At 53.2% G+C, this 13,996-nt stretch overlaps 2 protein-coding genes across 2 annotated transcripts; one reads left to right on the top strand and one right to left on the bottom strand.

Moving 5' to 3' along the window:
• Positions 1-4,020: 4,020 nt before the first annotated feature.
• Positions 4,021-5,228, top strand: PHYSODRAFT_254237 (hypothetical protein; the record flags this gene model as incomplete). The annotated part of the gene is made up of 3 exons (XM_009541266.1): positions 4,021-4,814; positions 4,909-5,080; positions 5,154-5,228. 3 exons carry the CDS (start codon positions 4,021-4,023, stop codon positions 5,226-5,228), a joined length of 1,041 nt encoding a protein of 346 aa, XP_009539561.1.
• Positions 5,229-12,683: 7,455 nt separating this feature from the next.
• Positions 12,684-13,971, bottom strand: PHYSODRAFT_342779 (hypothetical protein; the record flags this gene model as incomplete). Its single annotated transcript, XM_009541265.1, has 3 exons — positions 12,684-13,067; positions 13,169-13,464; positions 13,542-13,971. Coding segments are annotated over 3 exons (1,110 nt in total), but the record flags the coding sequence as incomplete, so codon positions are not given.
• Between the last annotated feature and the right edge of the window lie 25 nt (positions 13,972-13,996).

Here is a 13,996-nt window from a genome sequence, read left to right as displayed (position 1 = left end):
CTCAAGTGCTCTTCCTTTTCACGAGAATGCTGTTGAGATCTATTCCGATCCCTAGCGTCATTCTCAGCAGATTTTGTTTTGTTAGACTAGGGCCTAACGGAACATGTCAGGTCTAGGATTTGATCCAATAACAAGAGTTCTTTAGAGGAACTCACATACTTATCCTGGTGGTTTCACCCAGATGGTGAATTTTGTGAGTTGCACAGCTATTTTAGATGGACCGCGACTTTGTCACTCTATTTTCGCATTGGGCCACTCGAAAATTATCAGCGGCAGTATCAATCAGAATAGCGATAAAGAGCTTATACGAGAGGTCAGTGTCGCTAAGCCGTTTAGCACCCAGTACGGCCTGTAGGACAGCCGTGGGAGAATGTTGCTGCAGGCACTTAGCTGAACGCGAAGCCAGTTCAAGAACGACTGCCATTGCTACAGAAAAAGTGGCAAGCATTTGAGCTGCGTTTAGCTGTTGGGAGTGGCATCGAGGAGTTTCTAGAAGTGGTCAATAAACAGGGCCACTATACTGTATAAGTTACCTGGGCTAGTTCAGCAGTTCGTGCGCCTGGAAGAAGCATACGCAGCGACACAGAAAGAGAAATTCGACAAAGAGATATCTCACGTGCTCCATTTAAACCTGTTTGAAGAGACCCGCTTGCGAAGCTTCACTTGGATTGTATTTATAATGACCCTTAGAAATGTGCGATAATGCTGTTAGGGGAGTTAGACTTTATTTAGCACATTTGTCCTTTGATTTCCACTGTATAATGACTGCTGGCTTTGTAATTTAAACCCATCCCTCATGTCATCACGAGCTGTTGGTCTGTATATTCCACGTAAGATACCATTTATAAAACTCCACACATTGTACATATGAGCGCCTTCGCTAAATATTGCATTAGCATACTGCTGTAAATGTTCAGCTACGTAGTCGTGGTTGAACTGAACAATCTGCCATAATTGGCGTCGAGGTACTCATGAACAAGAATATGTTAGAAAACACGCTCACTGCTCTTCCTCCATAAACCTCTTGTATAACCTCCCACCTGATCGGGACTGCGAGTAAGATACATAAACCCTTCAACCCATGTTGCATTCGTCCCATGCCTTCCACCCAGCTCAAATAGCGAAACCTAAACGATAAGCTCGTTCTTTGTAAAGCTAAAACGCTTCTTGCATTTAGTTTGCGAGAGAGCGTTGGAGTTGAACGGGGCCTTGAGTGGTCTCTGGACTTCAGCACAGCAGCCAAGTCAGCACGAATGATAGCCGCTTCTAAGTCGGCTCCATAATGAAGCCCGTGACGCCAGTGCCTAAGGCAGTACGCCGATTTGTGATGTCGAGGGACGCCTCTCGTCAGTCCGCGGATGTAGTTTCACTATCGCACTGTCCGCATCAGGGATGGCGCCAGTAGTCGGAGTAATGGCTCTAGCTAGTGAGCTAGTCTTCGCTGTACATTGGCGAATAAAGACTTTTATTCCTCTGCCACTACAAATTAGCAAACCTCAAGGTTGATTTACGAGACCGTATATGTAATAATCGACATACCGTTAAAAGTAGTCAGCTTGGTGGGGATTCGCAGCCTCGCACGGCGAGTTTTGCCATATGTTTCGAACCTTCAGACCGGCAAATCGTGGTGTGTGGATTCATCTAAACACCTCATCACTTTCCTTTGCGGAGAAGCGTGTTGTTGTCATCAATACCTTTCGGTAGAAGAGAGTTTTTTTAGTGAAATTACCACAGAACAGTTACATGGTGGCTTACAAAGTGCAATAAGAGCTTTCCGATTTGGCATCCGTTCATCATCATGTCCAGAAGTCGTTTGCACTGGGCTGTTTTCGCACAAGTACTTCTCCCGTAGATTAACTGGCCAAACAACTTTAGGAGAAGTAGAGGGTAAACAGTGGAGCAGATCTCTATGACCATCCATGATTTTTTGCAATTGGAGGGGGGCGGGGTGAATTTGTTACTTCTAAGCAAATCAATACAACAAGGGCTAAATCACCGTAGTACAAGACTACTCTCGTCCTAAACAAATCGTCTACGAAGGATTAATAATTCCCAAATTTCCGAATCCGAAAAAGCGTGCGAGCAAGCGAGCGGCGTCGGTCACCCACGAGACCGCTAAGAGCAAGCGTCCTGTTCCATGGGACGAAGATAGCGTCTGGCACGAAAGGCGATATCTACCTTGAGAGTCCGACGGCGCTTCAAAGACCGCCGCGACTGCAGCGTGTCTACTTTAATCTTGATCTCGCGTTGCCGCAGCTCGATTTCTTGTTGACGCCGCTCTGTCTCCAACCGCATTTATGTCAACGTCACTCGTCGCCACCTACTGTAGTCGCTGTCACCACTGTCGTCGCCGGTTGTCCAGTCCTTTGGCGCTACAGCATGAAAGTCGACGCTTACGAAATATCGGTTCCATGATCCGATACTCCAGGCACTCTTTCAGTACAGCTGCGATGTCGTCGTCCGCTTCGTCGATCTCGAGCGCGTCGTCGGACAGATCTTCGTCCTGCAGAGTCTTCATCGCAGAAAGATACGTATTGACGATTTTCTTATCGAAGTCCCCTGGAATCTGCGGCTACCCGAGCAGCACGTCCAATGATGTGTCAGCACTGCGAACCATGGAGACGACGATGAAAAACCTTAGGGATTTTTCGATTAGTTTCATGATGTGGGTAGTGCACAAGATAATGTTTAAAAAGCGACAGCACACTGGTACCCTAGTTCAAATGTACTGTAAGGGTCACTATGCAAGAATATAGTTATGTATATAAGTAAATATCAGGGTTATATAACCCCTAATATATATAGACTATACGTATTAAACGGATATACTATATAGACTATACGTATTAAAAGGATATACTCCTATATAACCCTACACGACCGGGGTGTAAGACTATATACAAATGTACACTATATAGGACTATATACCTGTATAGCGTATCCGCTATACAGGTAAGTTAGTATATAGTGTCGTAATGCGGGTTGAAGGATTGTGAGGCGATGGACCCGGAGGTTACCCAAAGGTGACCCGAGAGTGAGCCACTTGAATTATGGGACACCCTAGCTCGGCGTCCCGTATAGAAGGCCAGCGACTGATTACGAAACCCGATGGCGTATTTACGGAGATCCAGAACGGGGAGGCCGGTAACAAGGACGATGACACCGCACGGAGACAGCAGATGACGTCATGAGGTAAAGGCGTGCAGCATACTGGTTGGTTGGTTGGCCGGCAGACGAGCCGCCGGTAGATAGGCAGTTTAGTTCAGAATTTCCAACAACGAGACAAGGTACTTCTTCATATTAGTCTTTGTGTTGTGCGGTTAGTGCCTACGTGTGTACTGTGACTGTTTCCTACCTACTTGCGAAGTGTACTCGGGGTTCTGGATTGATTTGGCCTCCCCGGTAACCTTCTAGTAGCGTAGTGTGTTGCATTGTCTGGACTCAGGAGATCAGCTCTCAGTGTTCGACAGTAGGAGGTTTAGTAAGGTATTGGTGTGCGTCTCGCACTTTGGTTTGGACCCGCAGACTAGCTGCGGCAGGAGATCTCCAATAGATCTCGTACATATTGTACAACAAGTTGTCGTACAGTGGGAAGAGTTACCTCGCTGTACAAGTGCATCCGCGACAGAGTTAACCTAAGTCTCTGCCTGCGAGTGTAAGGAACCCCATATTCGCCCCTTCATATTACACGTCTTCTAGGAATTACGCTAGATAAAGATCCGAGTCTTGCTACAAGGGTACACAAGGTGAGGCCTAGAGATCTCGGGACTAGTTCTCGTTGTCTTTGGGAATTTGGCTTGCAGGGGTAACCCCCCCCCCCCCCCCCGTAGTTGCGTGGCAGGACACGTGTGGGGGTTTATTAGTTTTTATCTGAGGGACTCCACCACAATGGTGCGCGTGCCCGGATCTACTAGTCCGAAAGGGGACGTGAAGGTGAAGGGTGAGGTGAGGGAAGACGGAACTCCGCTGGGACCGGCGGAAGTTAAACGTGAAAACACTAGGTCCACCGACGGACAGGCAATGGGGACGCCTGAGCCGAAGGATTTCGTTTACGAAGAGAAGTTCCCCGTTAAGGCTCCGAAAGGAGCCGTCCGGGACTCGGTCCAAAAACCGAGTTCCATTGGACCTGCTGCTAAGCGGGACCCCGGCGTCGCTGAAAAGCGAGGTCGAAACCTGGAGCGCGAGCATCTGAAGGGGGTCATCCGCGACCTCGCTGCCCGAAGCGATGCTCTAGACGCTGCGATGGACTACATGGAAGTCGAAGATGCGAAGAAGAAAGCCGAGAAGAAAACGGAGAAATTGGAGATCTCGGCGCTAGCGGTCCATGGCCCCAGCAACGACACTCACGATGAAGACAAACGATTTCGTGAAGCCGAAGTCAACTACTTCCGTCAAGAGCTTGCGTTCCTGCTCCAGAGAGATCCGCTCCTGCGTAAGTTGGGGCTGACGGTGCCATGGCCTCTCACGGGTCCAGTTTGCAACCCGCACACGCTAACAATCCGAGATCCGCTTCACGCCGTCACGATGCTGTTCTGCGTGGTCGAAGATGCTGGTTTCAAGGTACATGAACAGCGGATCTCCACCGATGTACGCGAGTACGATCTGGAAACCACCGTCCTTACGCTCGCGCGGGTGTACGCAGTGTTGCAGAAGCTCGTCCCGAGTGGAGATGACTCATCCGCGCCGTTGCCGACCGGAGACCTCACACCTCCTCGGTTGGACGATTCGCGGATCTCCTTCAAGTTTGAAGATGACGGTGACGCTCTCATGGGGAGCACTACCTCAACCAAGAAGCCTCCACCGGCCCCACGTGTGTCCCGCCGAGAACGACGTGCGCAAGGGATCCCAGCGATCGCTGCAAACGATGTAGGACGCGGGAAGTCTGCGCAAGTGTCAAATATTGCGCAGACTCGCCCAGCGAGAGGTCCACGTGGGAGGATCCAGGAGGCTCAAGAGGTTGCAACAGAGCCCGATCGCCCCGGCGGTGTGGCTGAAGACCTTCTTTACCAGTTTGCGAACGAGCGAGACGAGCCTGAAGACGTTGAGATGCAACCAGTCGCTGCGTCTCCCGCTCGGCCACGTATCGGGTACCGATCCCAGACACAACCGGAATACCAAGGAGATCTCCATGACCTATCCGATGACCTATGGAGGTGGCGGAACCGGAGGTCGTGTCGCAGCTGTGTCCACGGCGACTAGGTTGCGAGCATCGGCTGTGTCCAAACTAAAGGACTTCAGCGGCAAGGAACATGACGAAGAAGCCGCCCGAGCCTGGTTCAACAAGGTTAGAACGGCCTTCCGACGGGATCAGATGCAGCCAGACGAGATGTGCTTGACATTTGCCGATTTGATGATAGGCCCTGCACGCAATTGGTATTACCAGCTGAGCCGCACCGCTCGCGCGTCGTGGACTGACCTGGGTGAACAGTTCCAGATCCACTTTTGCGGTAAAGGGATCTCCCTCGCGCGCAAGTACTACCACATGCGGCGCGGGAGTCAGGAAGACCCACTGGATTGCTTATACCGGCTGAATCTGGCCGGGATACGTGCAAACTTGAAGATCCATGATGGCACCAAGGAACAACGACGTGAACACGTCGACCACTACATCGATACACGATCTCGCCGGATCTCTGGTAGTGTTGAGGCTGCCTGACTCAGAAGCTCTCGAAGGCGTCCTGTTGGCCATGCGACGCCGCCACCAACGTCGCAAGATTGAGACGCAAGGTTCGAAATACCGCCAAAAGGCTCCCGCCCCTGTAGCCTCCTCGAGGGCGGCGCGGGTTGTGACTACCGGTCGCGGACGCCGCGGAGATCACGGAGATCTCAACGAGTTCGAGGGCGAATTAAGCAGTTCCGATAGCGAATCTGCAGACGAAAGAGCACACGTGTTTTCGGCAGCTAGGACGCCTACACCAGGAGATGGTGAGCGCGCCAGGACCGCGAAGACCAACTGGGGCGTCCGAAGTACGGCACTCGATGCTCACACTGCGGATCTCGCAAGCATACGGATCTCGGGTGCTGGAAGAGGCTCACGTGCCAGAAGTGTGGACGCATGGGCCATCCTACCGACAAGTGCTTCTACGTCTGCAAGTGCTGTGGAGACGTTCACGAAGCAGGTCAGTGTAAAATCGGCGACTTCTTCGATGCTGTTCGCCAATGGTACAACCCGACTCGCCATGCCGGACTGCTGCCCGAGAGCGTCGAGAAGGCGTTAAACTAGACCGCTCGCCAGGCCTGAACAGCCTGTTACGTGACGAGCGATCGAAGTTCTGCATTTATGCATATGTTCAGAGGAAGGCGCGAGCGTTAGAAGACCCAACTTCCTGTAATGCGGTGAATACAGTCAGATCTCTTACCTCGGATGAAGATGACTACTCGCGTCGCCCTTGTGTGATGGTCCTTCGACTGTCGCCGGGTGAACGCCGAGGTTACTGGAAGTATTACACTCCCTCCAAGTGGTTCAAGCAGTCGAAGGCGACCGGTGCGGTCAACAATGTCCGTGCCGTCCTACTCTTTGATACTGGAGCCGAAGTGTCGATAATCGACTCTACCTTTGCACGTAAGGTGGGTTGTGAAATTGATACAACACAGACAATGGATTGTGTTGGTGTGGGGGATGCTGTGTACCGCACAGAAGGCCGAGCAGAAGTCAAGCTCACTCTGGCTGGAGAGTTGGTGTACAAGTTTCGTGTGTGGGTTGGAGATCTCTCAGGACAAGACGTCATTCTCGGCATGGATTTTATGGTTCCTGCGGGGGTGAAGTTGGACCTGGCTGACGGAACGCTCTGTCTGCCGGACGAAGTTCGCATCCAGATGACTGACCGTAAGCCACTGTATAGCAGCAAGGCTGACGCAGTCTACGCAACGGGATTCCATGAAGTCGGTCCTGGCCAATGGACAGAGATCTCACTCAAGTCCCACAACAGGCGGTTTGAACTGTGGGTAACGAGAGGGGGAAAATGGGTGATCACGGTGGTGAATGGTAGATTCAGTAACAAGTCATACCTCCGGATCACCAACATCAGCACGAGCCGCCTGGTACTGGATCGTTTGGTGTGTTTGGCAATCTGGTTACCCGTTGGGCAGATCCCGCGTCGACCTGGATTCGCTAGGAAGGATTCAAACCGCTATCGGGAGTGGCAAACACTTGCGTTCGAAGCAGCTGTGGACACTGGAGATGCAAACGAAGCGGAAGTTGAAGAGTCTGGACCGTCCTAGCTACCGGATTCCGGCTGCGATTTTAGCACGGCCTCCACAAGTGAAGACCGTTGAAGCAGCAGCAACGTCAGAAGAATGCACGCGACTCACACTGGACGACACACATCCTCAAATGCAGCTGATGAAAAGTTCGACTGATCCGACTAGGGTGACCGAAACCGAGGAGGACGTGATCTCTACCGATCCCGGTCAGGTGATCTCTGGTACGGACAGCGATGACTCCAGTCTACCGCGTACGGAAACTCACGCAGGCGAGGAGAGCGGCCTATCCTTTACGAACAGTGGCGAAACACCGGTAGGCTTGGCGTCGACTCCGGCAAATGTGGCTGAGGTCGAGCTCCGCAAGGAGTTCCCAGAATATACCCCTGACCTCATGCCACAATCCAAAATACACGCCGCGGCCACCGAGGAAATGGTTCACCGCACGTTGTCGGTCATCGTTGAAAGTGACTGGAGCGACAGCTGTAGCTGTGCGTCCGAAAGCGCTGAGTCTACTGGTAGCTGGGGTAGTTTTGACTGGCAGACCGACGACGAGAAAGAAGAGGAGCCGGTGAGCGGAATGCTCCCAGTGACCCAGGTCGAACCAAGCCAAGGCGGAGATGCAACCGACATGGATGAAGCGAAGTATGTTCATGAAGGGGTCGATCTCACTGCGGAAGACATCGAAAAGGAGATGGCGGTGTTACCAGAGATCTCCCTGACGGCAGAAGTTAAAAGGGAAGAAACTTTTAAACAAATTCCTTTACGTTGAGGACATTGTTTTAAAGCTGGACTTTTATTTCTTTTTCTTTTTTCTAAACGTTTTTGTTTTTTTAAAAATAATTGATTAATTGTTGACATATTATTTTTTATTATTGATTGAATAATAACGGACTCGAACCGCTCGGGGATCCAACTGAGAACACAGCAGAGGAGATTGATCGTCTGCGTGATATCATTTGGGAGCGGCGTCACCTTCTCATCGGCAAAGGGAATGCTTTACCCCCTGCGGCGACGGGGGCGATCTGTGACATCGACGTTGGTGGTGCACGACCGGTGGCTCAGCGTTGTCGCCGGATCCCGCCTCAGTTTCGTGAAAAGGTGTTCCAACTCGTCAAGGGGCTACTGGGGGCGAAGCTGATTCGGATCTCCACTTCTCCTTGGGCGTCTCCGACCGTTATCGTCGTCAAGAAGAACGGCGTGGACGTCCGACTCTGTATCGACTACCGTCTGGTCAATGCTCTGACACGACTGATGATCTACCCCATGCCGTTGATTGACGACCTCCTCGAAGATCTCGACAGTTTGCTGTGGTTCTGTTCTCTCGACATGGCGAGTGGGTTCTGGGTGGTGAGTATGACCGATCGAGCCCGAGAGATCTCCGCGTTCATTACGCCGTTCGGCCTGTTCGAGTGGCTGCGAATGCCGTTTGGTCTGAAGAATGCCCCCCAAATCTATCTGCGGCTGATCGACAATGCGTTACATGGCGTGCTGCGGATCTCGCCGGGTCAAGATCGCGCGGATCTCGTCAACATTTTCGAGGAAGGTGTTCCTGAAGATCGATCGCTGCCGTCGGTGCTGGGGCGTCGCTCTTACATCGACGACATCTTAGTTGGAGCAAGCTCGTGGAACGAACTGTGTGAGAAGGTCAAGAATCTCCTAGAGCTTTGTGACCGCTGGAATCTGTCTATTAGCGCGGAGAAGAGCAGTTGGGGTATGAGCAAAGTCGACTATCTGGGGCATCAGATCTCCGGTGAAGGCCTGTTCGCCAAGCCGAAATATTTGGCAAGTCTGGAGGCGTTGAAGTTTCCCAAAACGCTTAACGCTCTCCAGTCATTCCTCGGTAGTCTCAACTACTACAATCGCTTCACCGAAGATTTCGCAGTATATGCCACAGTGTTGTATGGTTCGGAGATTCCGATTTCATCAAGGGTCGAGCCACAAACGTCAGCGGAAATCACGAGGCGACTGTGAGATGGGGCCATCCGCTACGAGCCTTCGATACCCTGAAGTTCAAGATGATCAACGCACCCATGCTCTACCATTTTGCCCCAGAGTTGGACCCTGTTGTGATTGTGTACGCAAGCAAGTGGGCGATCTCTGCCTCTCTCGTTCAGTGTCGTGATGGAGTGTACGTACCCGTCAAATTTACGAGTAGGACACTGCGGTCTCACGAGATCGGGTACGACATTGTGGAGAAGGAAGTACTGGCTCTGCTAAGAATCCTCGATAGCTGCTTCACCATGCTGAGTGGTCGACACATCCGAGTGCTCACCAGACACACGACTCTCGCATGGCTCTTCCGCGCGAAAGGCTTGAAGGGACGGCTAGCTCAGTGCGCGGCGCTGCTCTCCCCCCATTCGCTAGAGATCGAACGTTTAACGAAAGGCGAAGATGAGCAACTAGGTTTGGTTGCCGCCAGTATCACTCCGCGCGCAGAGATGGATGCAGCGTTGGAGGAGATCTCTCCGCAGAAGAAGTCGACGAGAGCATTGGCTATCCCGATGCCGACTTTCACGCCCGGAGAAAACGTTTGCGTCGCCAGCTGTGACGCATCGGCCAAGCCGAAACGAGTTGGTGGAGCGTTCAGCGCTGTGGTATGGGATGCTCCTGGATGGAAGGTTGTCAAGGCTGAATCTGGCTATTTACCGGACCTCAGTGTGAACGAGGCTGAGTACCATGGCCTCCTTCTCGGACTTCGTTTGATTGCCGATCTCCAGATCGACCGTCTCATTGTGTGTGGTGACTCCAATTTAGTCATCCGCCAACTACGTGGAGAGATGGAGTGCAAGGCATCGGGACTCCAGCTCTTGCGTGAGAAGGCCAGAGTGATTTTGCGGTCTTGGCCGCAATGCGAACCCATCCACGTAAAACGCGATTGGAACCAACCCGCGGATATGCTGGCGGGACAGGCGCTGCAGCGTGGTGCCGGGGTAGTTGTCGAGAGTCACACCGATTACACGGACCTCGAGACCTTGAATCGACTGGACGAGCTCCTCAAGACGCGCGAAGAACGTGACGCCCATCCGAAGGTACGCGAAGCCGATCTCGTACTGTCGCACCAGCCGTGTTGCAGGAAGACGTCGTCAAGAAGCTGCGCTTGGAACGTATTTGCCGTGCTCAAGACGAGGAGGTGTGGATCTGGTCACTGAAGTGTTTCCTGCATGGTGATCTCTCTCAGATCTCGAGCCGTCAAGCCAAGACGTGCAGTAACCTGGCTGACAGTTACGAGGTCGACGAGCATGGCCTCTTGATGTACTGTCCAGTCGAGGGGCGCTGTGGTGATGTCGAGGAACGTGGATCTATGGTGAAACTGGTAATGCCGAGTACACTCCACGAAGATCTCCTGCATCATGTCCACACAAGTGTGGAGGGAGGTCATCAGGGAGTCAGCCGAACATTCCAAAAGCTTCGGAGGCATTTCTACTGGCGAGGTATGTTCCGAAGTGTGCAGAAGTATGTCGGGGAGTGCGTCGACTGCGAGACGGGAAAAGGAAAACTCACCTTGCGGGGGCGATCGCCGGGCAATATCGCCGCTATTTACCCTTTCCAGGTCGTGGCTATGGATCATATCCCCACCCTCCCGAAGTCGTTCAAGGGCAACACAGAGCTCCTAGTCTTCGTGGATCTCTTCACCGGCTTCGTTGTGGCAAAGGCAAACGCGGACAGGACCGCACCAACAGTGGCTGAGGCACACGAGGAATGCGTGTTTCGGCGGTACGGAGCCAGCGAAGTAATCAGGCACGACCAGGAACCGAGCTTCATGTCCGACTTTTTCCGGTCGTTTAATGCGCTGCTGGGCCAGCGTCAGCGATCTACGCTCGCGTATAGACCTCAAGCAAACGGCACAGCGGAGCGGATGGTCCAGACTATTTCCAGATCTCTGCGGATGTACGTTGAAGACGAGAACCAACAGGACTGGGATGAATATGCGGAGCGGTTGGTGTTTGCGTTGAACACATCGCACGACCGAGTACGCAAGGACACGCCATTCTTTTTGCTGCACGGGTGGGACCCTAAAACGACTATTGAGGCATCGTTGGCTGTTGGAGGGACCGGAAGCCGAGATCTCGACCCACAGAAATGGAGGTTCAAGATCCAACGCCAATGCCAACGTGCTCAGACAGAGACTCGTCGTCTCCTCGCCGAAGCTCGTGAGAGTCGCGCGGAAGCCCACAATGAGAACGTACCGGAGTCACCCATTAAGGAGGGATCGCAGGTGTGGCTGTACCTCGACCGAGTCAAGGTCGGATACGCTCGGAAGCTCGCTCACATGTGGCATGGGCCTTTCAGAGTCGCCACCATGGTGAGCGACTACGCTGCCAAGCTGGAAATCAGCGGGACTGACTACCGACTGTTCCCTATCGTACACATCTCGAAGCTGAAGCTGGTCCGTCAGTTCCCCGAACGACCCGCCGAAGATCTCACTGTTGATGAAAGCGAACGATTTGACTTTGACGAAGAACTTCTCCCCGACGATAGCTGGGAGGCACAAACTCGCGGTGACAACGAGTATGAAGTTGAAGAGATCTTGGATGTCAAGACGGAGAGACGCACCCGCTACGGTCGACGGCTCAAGGAATATTTGGTGCGTTGGGAGGGCCACGCAGAGACGAATTGGGTCAAGGAAGGACACCTGAACTGTGGTGATCTGCTGTTCGACTTCCAGCAGAAGCGACGGAGCCGGCAGAGGTTCCATGTGATGCAATCGCGTGGAGAGGCCGACATCGCCGAAGAGTGAGGCGGTGTTGGGGGGGTAGCGTGGTGGACGCTATCCGTAATGGTGGATGGTATTTGTTGCACATTTACATTTGATTGAGTGTGGAGAGAAGATCACGCGATGGAATGGAGAAACGAGGTTAGTTGTGATGATCTGGTCGGACATTAGAATTACGACGAACGAGTACTCGGGGGCGACTTGGAGATCCAGCCCAGTGTCGCAGTGGTCGAGGCGCCGGAGGCGCGAACGCGCGTCCGACGACTGCTGAAACGCGCTTGCCACGACGCGCTGGGCCTGTGCAATGGTGAAAACCGGCACCGTTCGTGTCGGAGACTACCTTCGCGTTCCGTCGATTTTGGCCGGATCGCTGTCGCCGCTGATTTGGAGATCCATCCCGGAGCCGCAGTGCAGGAGGCACCGAGGGCGTGAAGGCGTGGTCGGTGGCCGTCGGACTAAGTGCAGTCCTACGCCTGGAGTTTGTGCTATGACCTTGATCACCACAAATCACTTCCCAGAATGCACGGCGACCTACGACATGCCTTCACATCTCCAGTTGGGGAGATCTCCCAGTCATGACATTGACTGTGTACAATTAAGTTCTGGGGTGGGAGTGATATCAAATGGAGTCGAAGCCGGTGTATTACGATGTCGATAAAGAAGATGCATGCTCGAGGAGACTACCCACTAGCTACGTACATTGGTGAAGGAAGAAATGTCGGACGCTGGAGATTTCCGGGGGTCCTCCTAGGTCTGTTCAGCTGACTCAGGCTAGGCGATTGACGAGGTCGCCTTGAACTTGCCTCGAAGGCGCGTGTGGATGGATTCGATCATCGATGGGTGTTTGGCAGTAGAACAGGCGCCACGGCTCCGCCTCGTCAGTCGTTCGTAAGACGTGTAACAGATCTCCAGAGGCACCAGAAGCTCCCTTAGGGAACCACAGGCACGTTGCGATCAGCGGCAGGAGGAATGGCTCCAGAAGAATGTCCAAGTCGCACACATGAGCCTTGCACAGGCGGGCCACCTCTTCGAACACAGGCAGCAGCATCTTCACAAAGTGGGATCTCCGATTCTTACAATCCGAAGTGAACTTCACCTCCCAAGACTCAGCGCTGGCCTTGGAAATGGAAGTCTCGATGGAGTGGGTGATCTCCCAGAACACAAGCGCGCCACGATTATCGTTCCGAGTCAGCACATCGCGGATGATGGCCAGAAGAGGTTGAAGCGGGGATCTCCAATGTCGAACGAGACTGGGTCGTGCATGTTATCCAGGAAGATCTTCCAGGGACTCGCTTTGTATAAAGCTTCGACCGAGGCTTGTGGCCAGGGTCGATAGTCAGCAGGAACGGCCAGCTCCCCCTTCTTAGGGTTGCACACCCCGGCGGGTAGCAGCCAGTCGCGTGGTAAGAACTTCGAAGCGAGGTCTTTGGCTGTAAGCTGGTCAAGGCGGTGACCTGCAACAACCTCCCACAGCCACGGCGTGACATCGGTAGGGCGCCCAGCTTCGCTGGACTCAGATGGAATTGCGTGCGTGAATGGGCTTCGGGCTGATACAGAGGTCCACGGGCTGTCAGACGGAGATCTATGAAAGTCGCTTGTCTGACAATGAGGAGGAGCTACGTACCCATCGCCGTAGAGGAAGACAACTCAGCTGGCGCTCCCTCAGTAGTCGCAACGGCACGCTTTGCACGCTTCGACTGTGACGTTGGATCAGAAGAGAGATCTCCACTTCGCTTTGCCGAGCCAGACGGGAGCTGCTGCGAAGATGTTCGCGCTGGAGGATCAGAGGAGACAAGGCTCGTGGCCGTTGACGCCAGTGTGGCAAGAGACGAACTGGAAGAGGCCGACGCCACGCATCGTTCCATCTCAGGTTGCGGAGTTGGCGCAGGTACCAGATTGATCAAGTTGCGCAACGCTCCAAGGTGTTCCTCACGCTCCGCTTGTTTGCTGCGGAGATCAGCAGAAGAAGCCTGCTCCTTCAGCAGCGACTGTCGACTCGTATCCAGCTCCGCCTGCAAGTCGTCGCGAGCGAGGGAGGCCTCCGCTCGCTCTCGTTCTACAAAGCAATAAACGCACAGA

This window comes from Phytophthora sojae (assembly GCF_000149755.1).
Source record: "Phytophthora sojae unplaced genomic scaffold PHYSOscaffold_21, whole genome shotgun sequence".
Lineage (NCBI taxonomy): Eukaryota > Oomycota > Peronosporomycetes > Peronosporales > Peronosporaceae > Phytophthora > Phytophthora sojae.
Note: the sequence above shows the minus strand (reverse complement) of the source record. Positions and strands in the feature narration are given on the sequence as shown.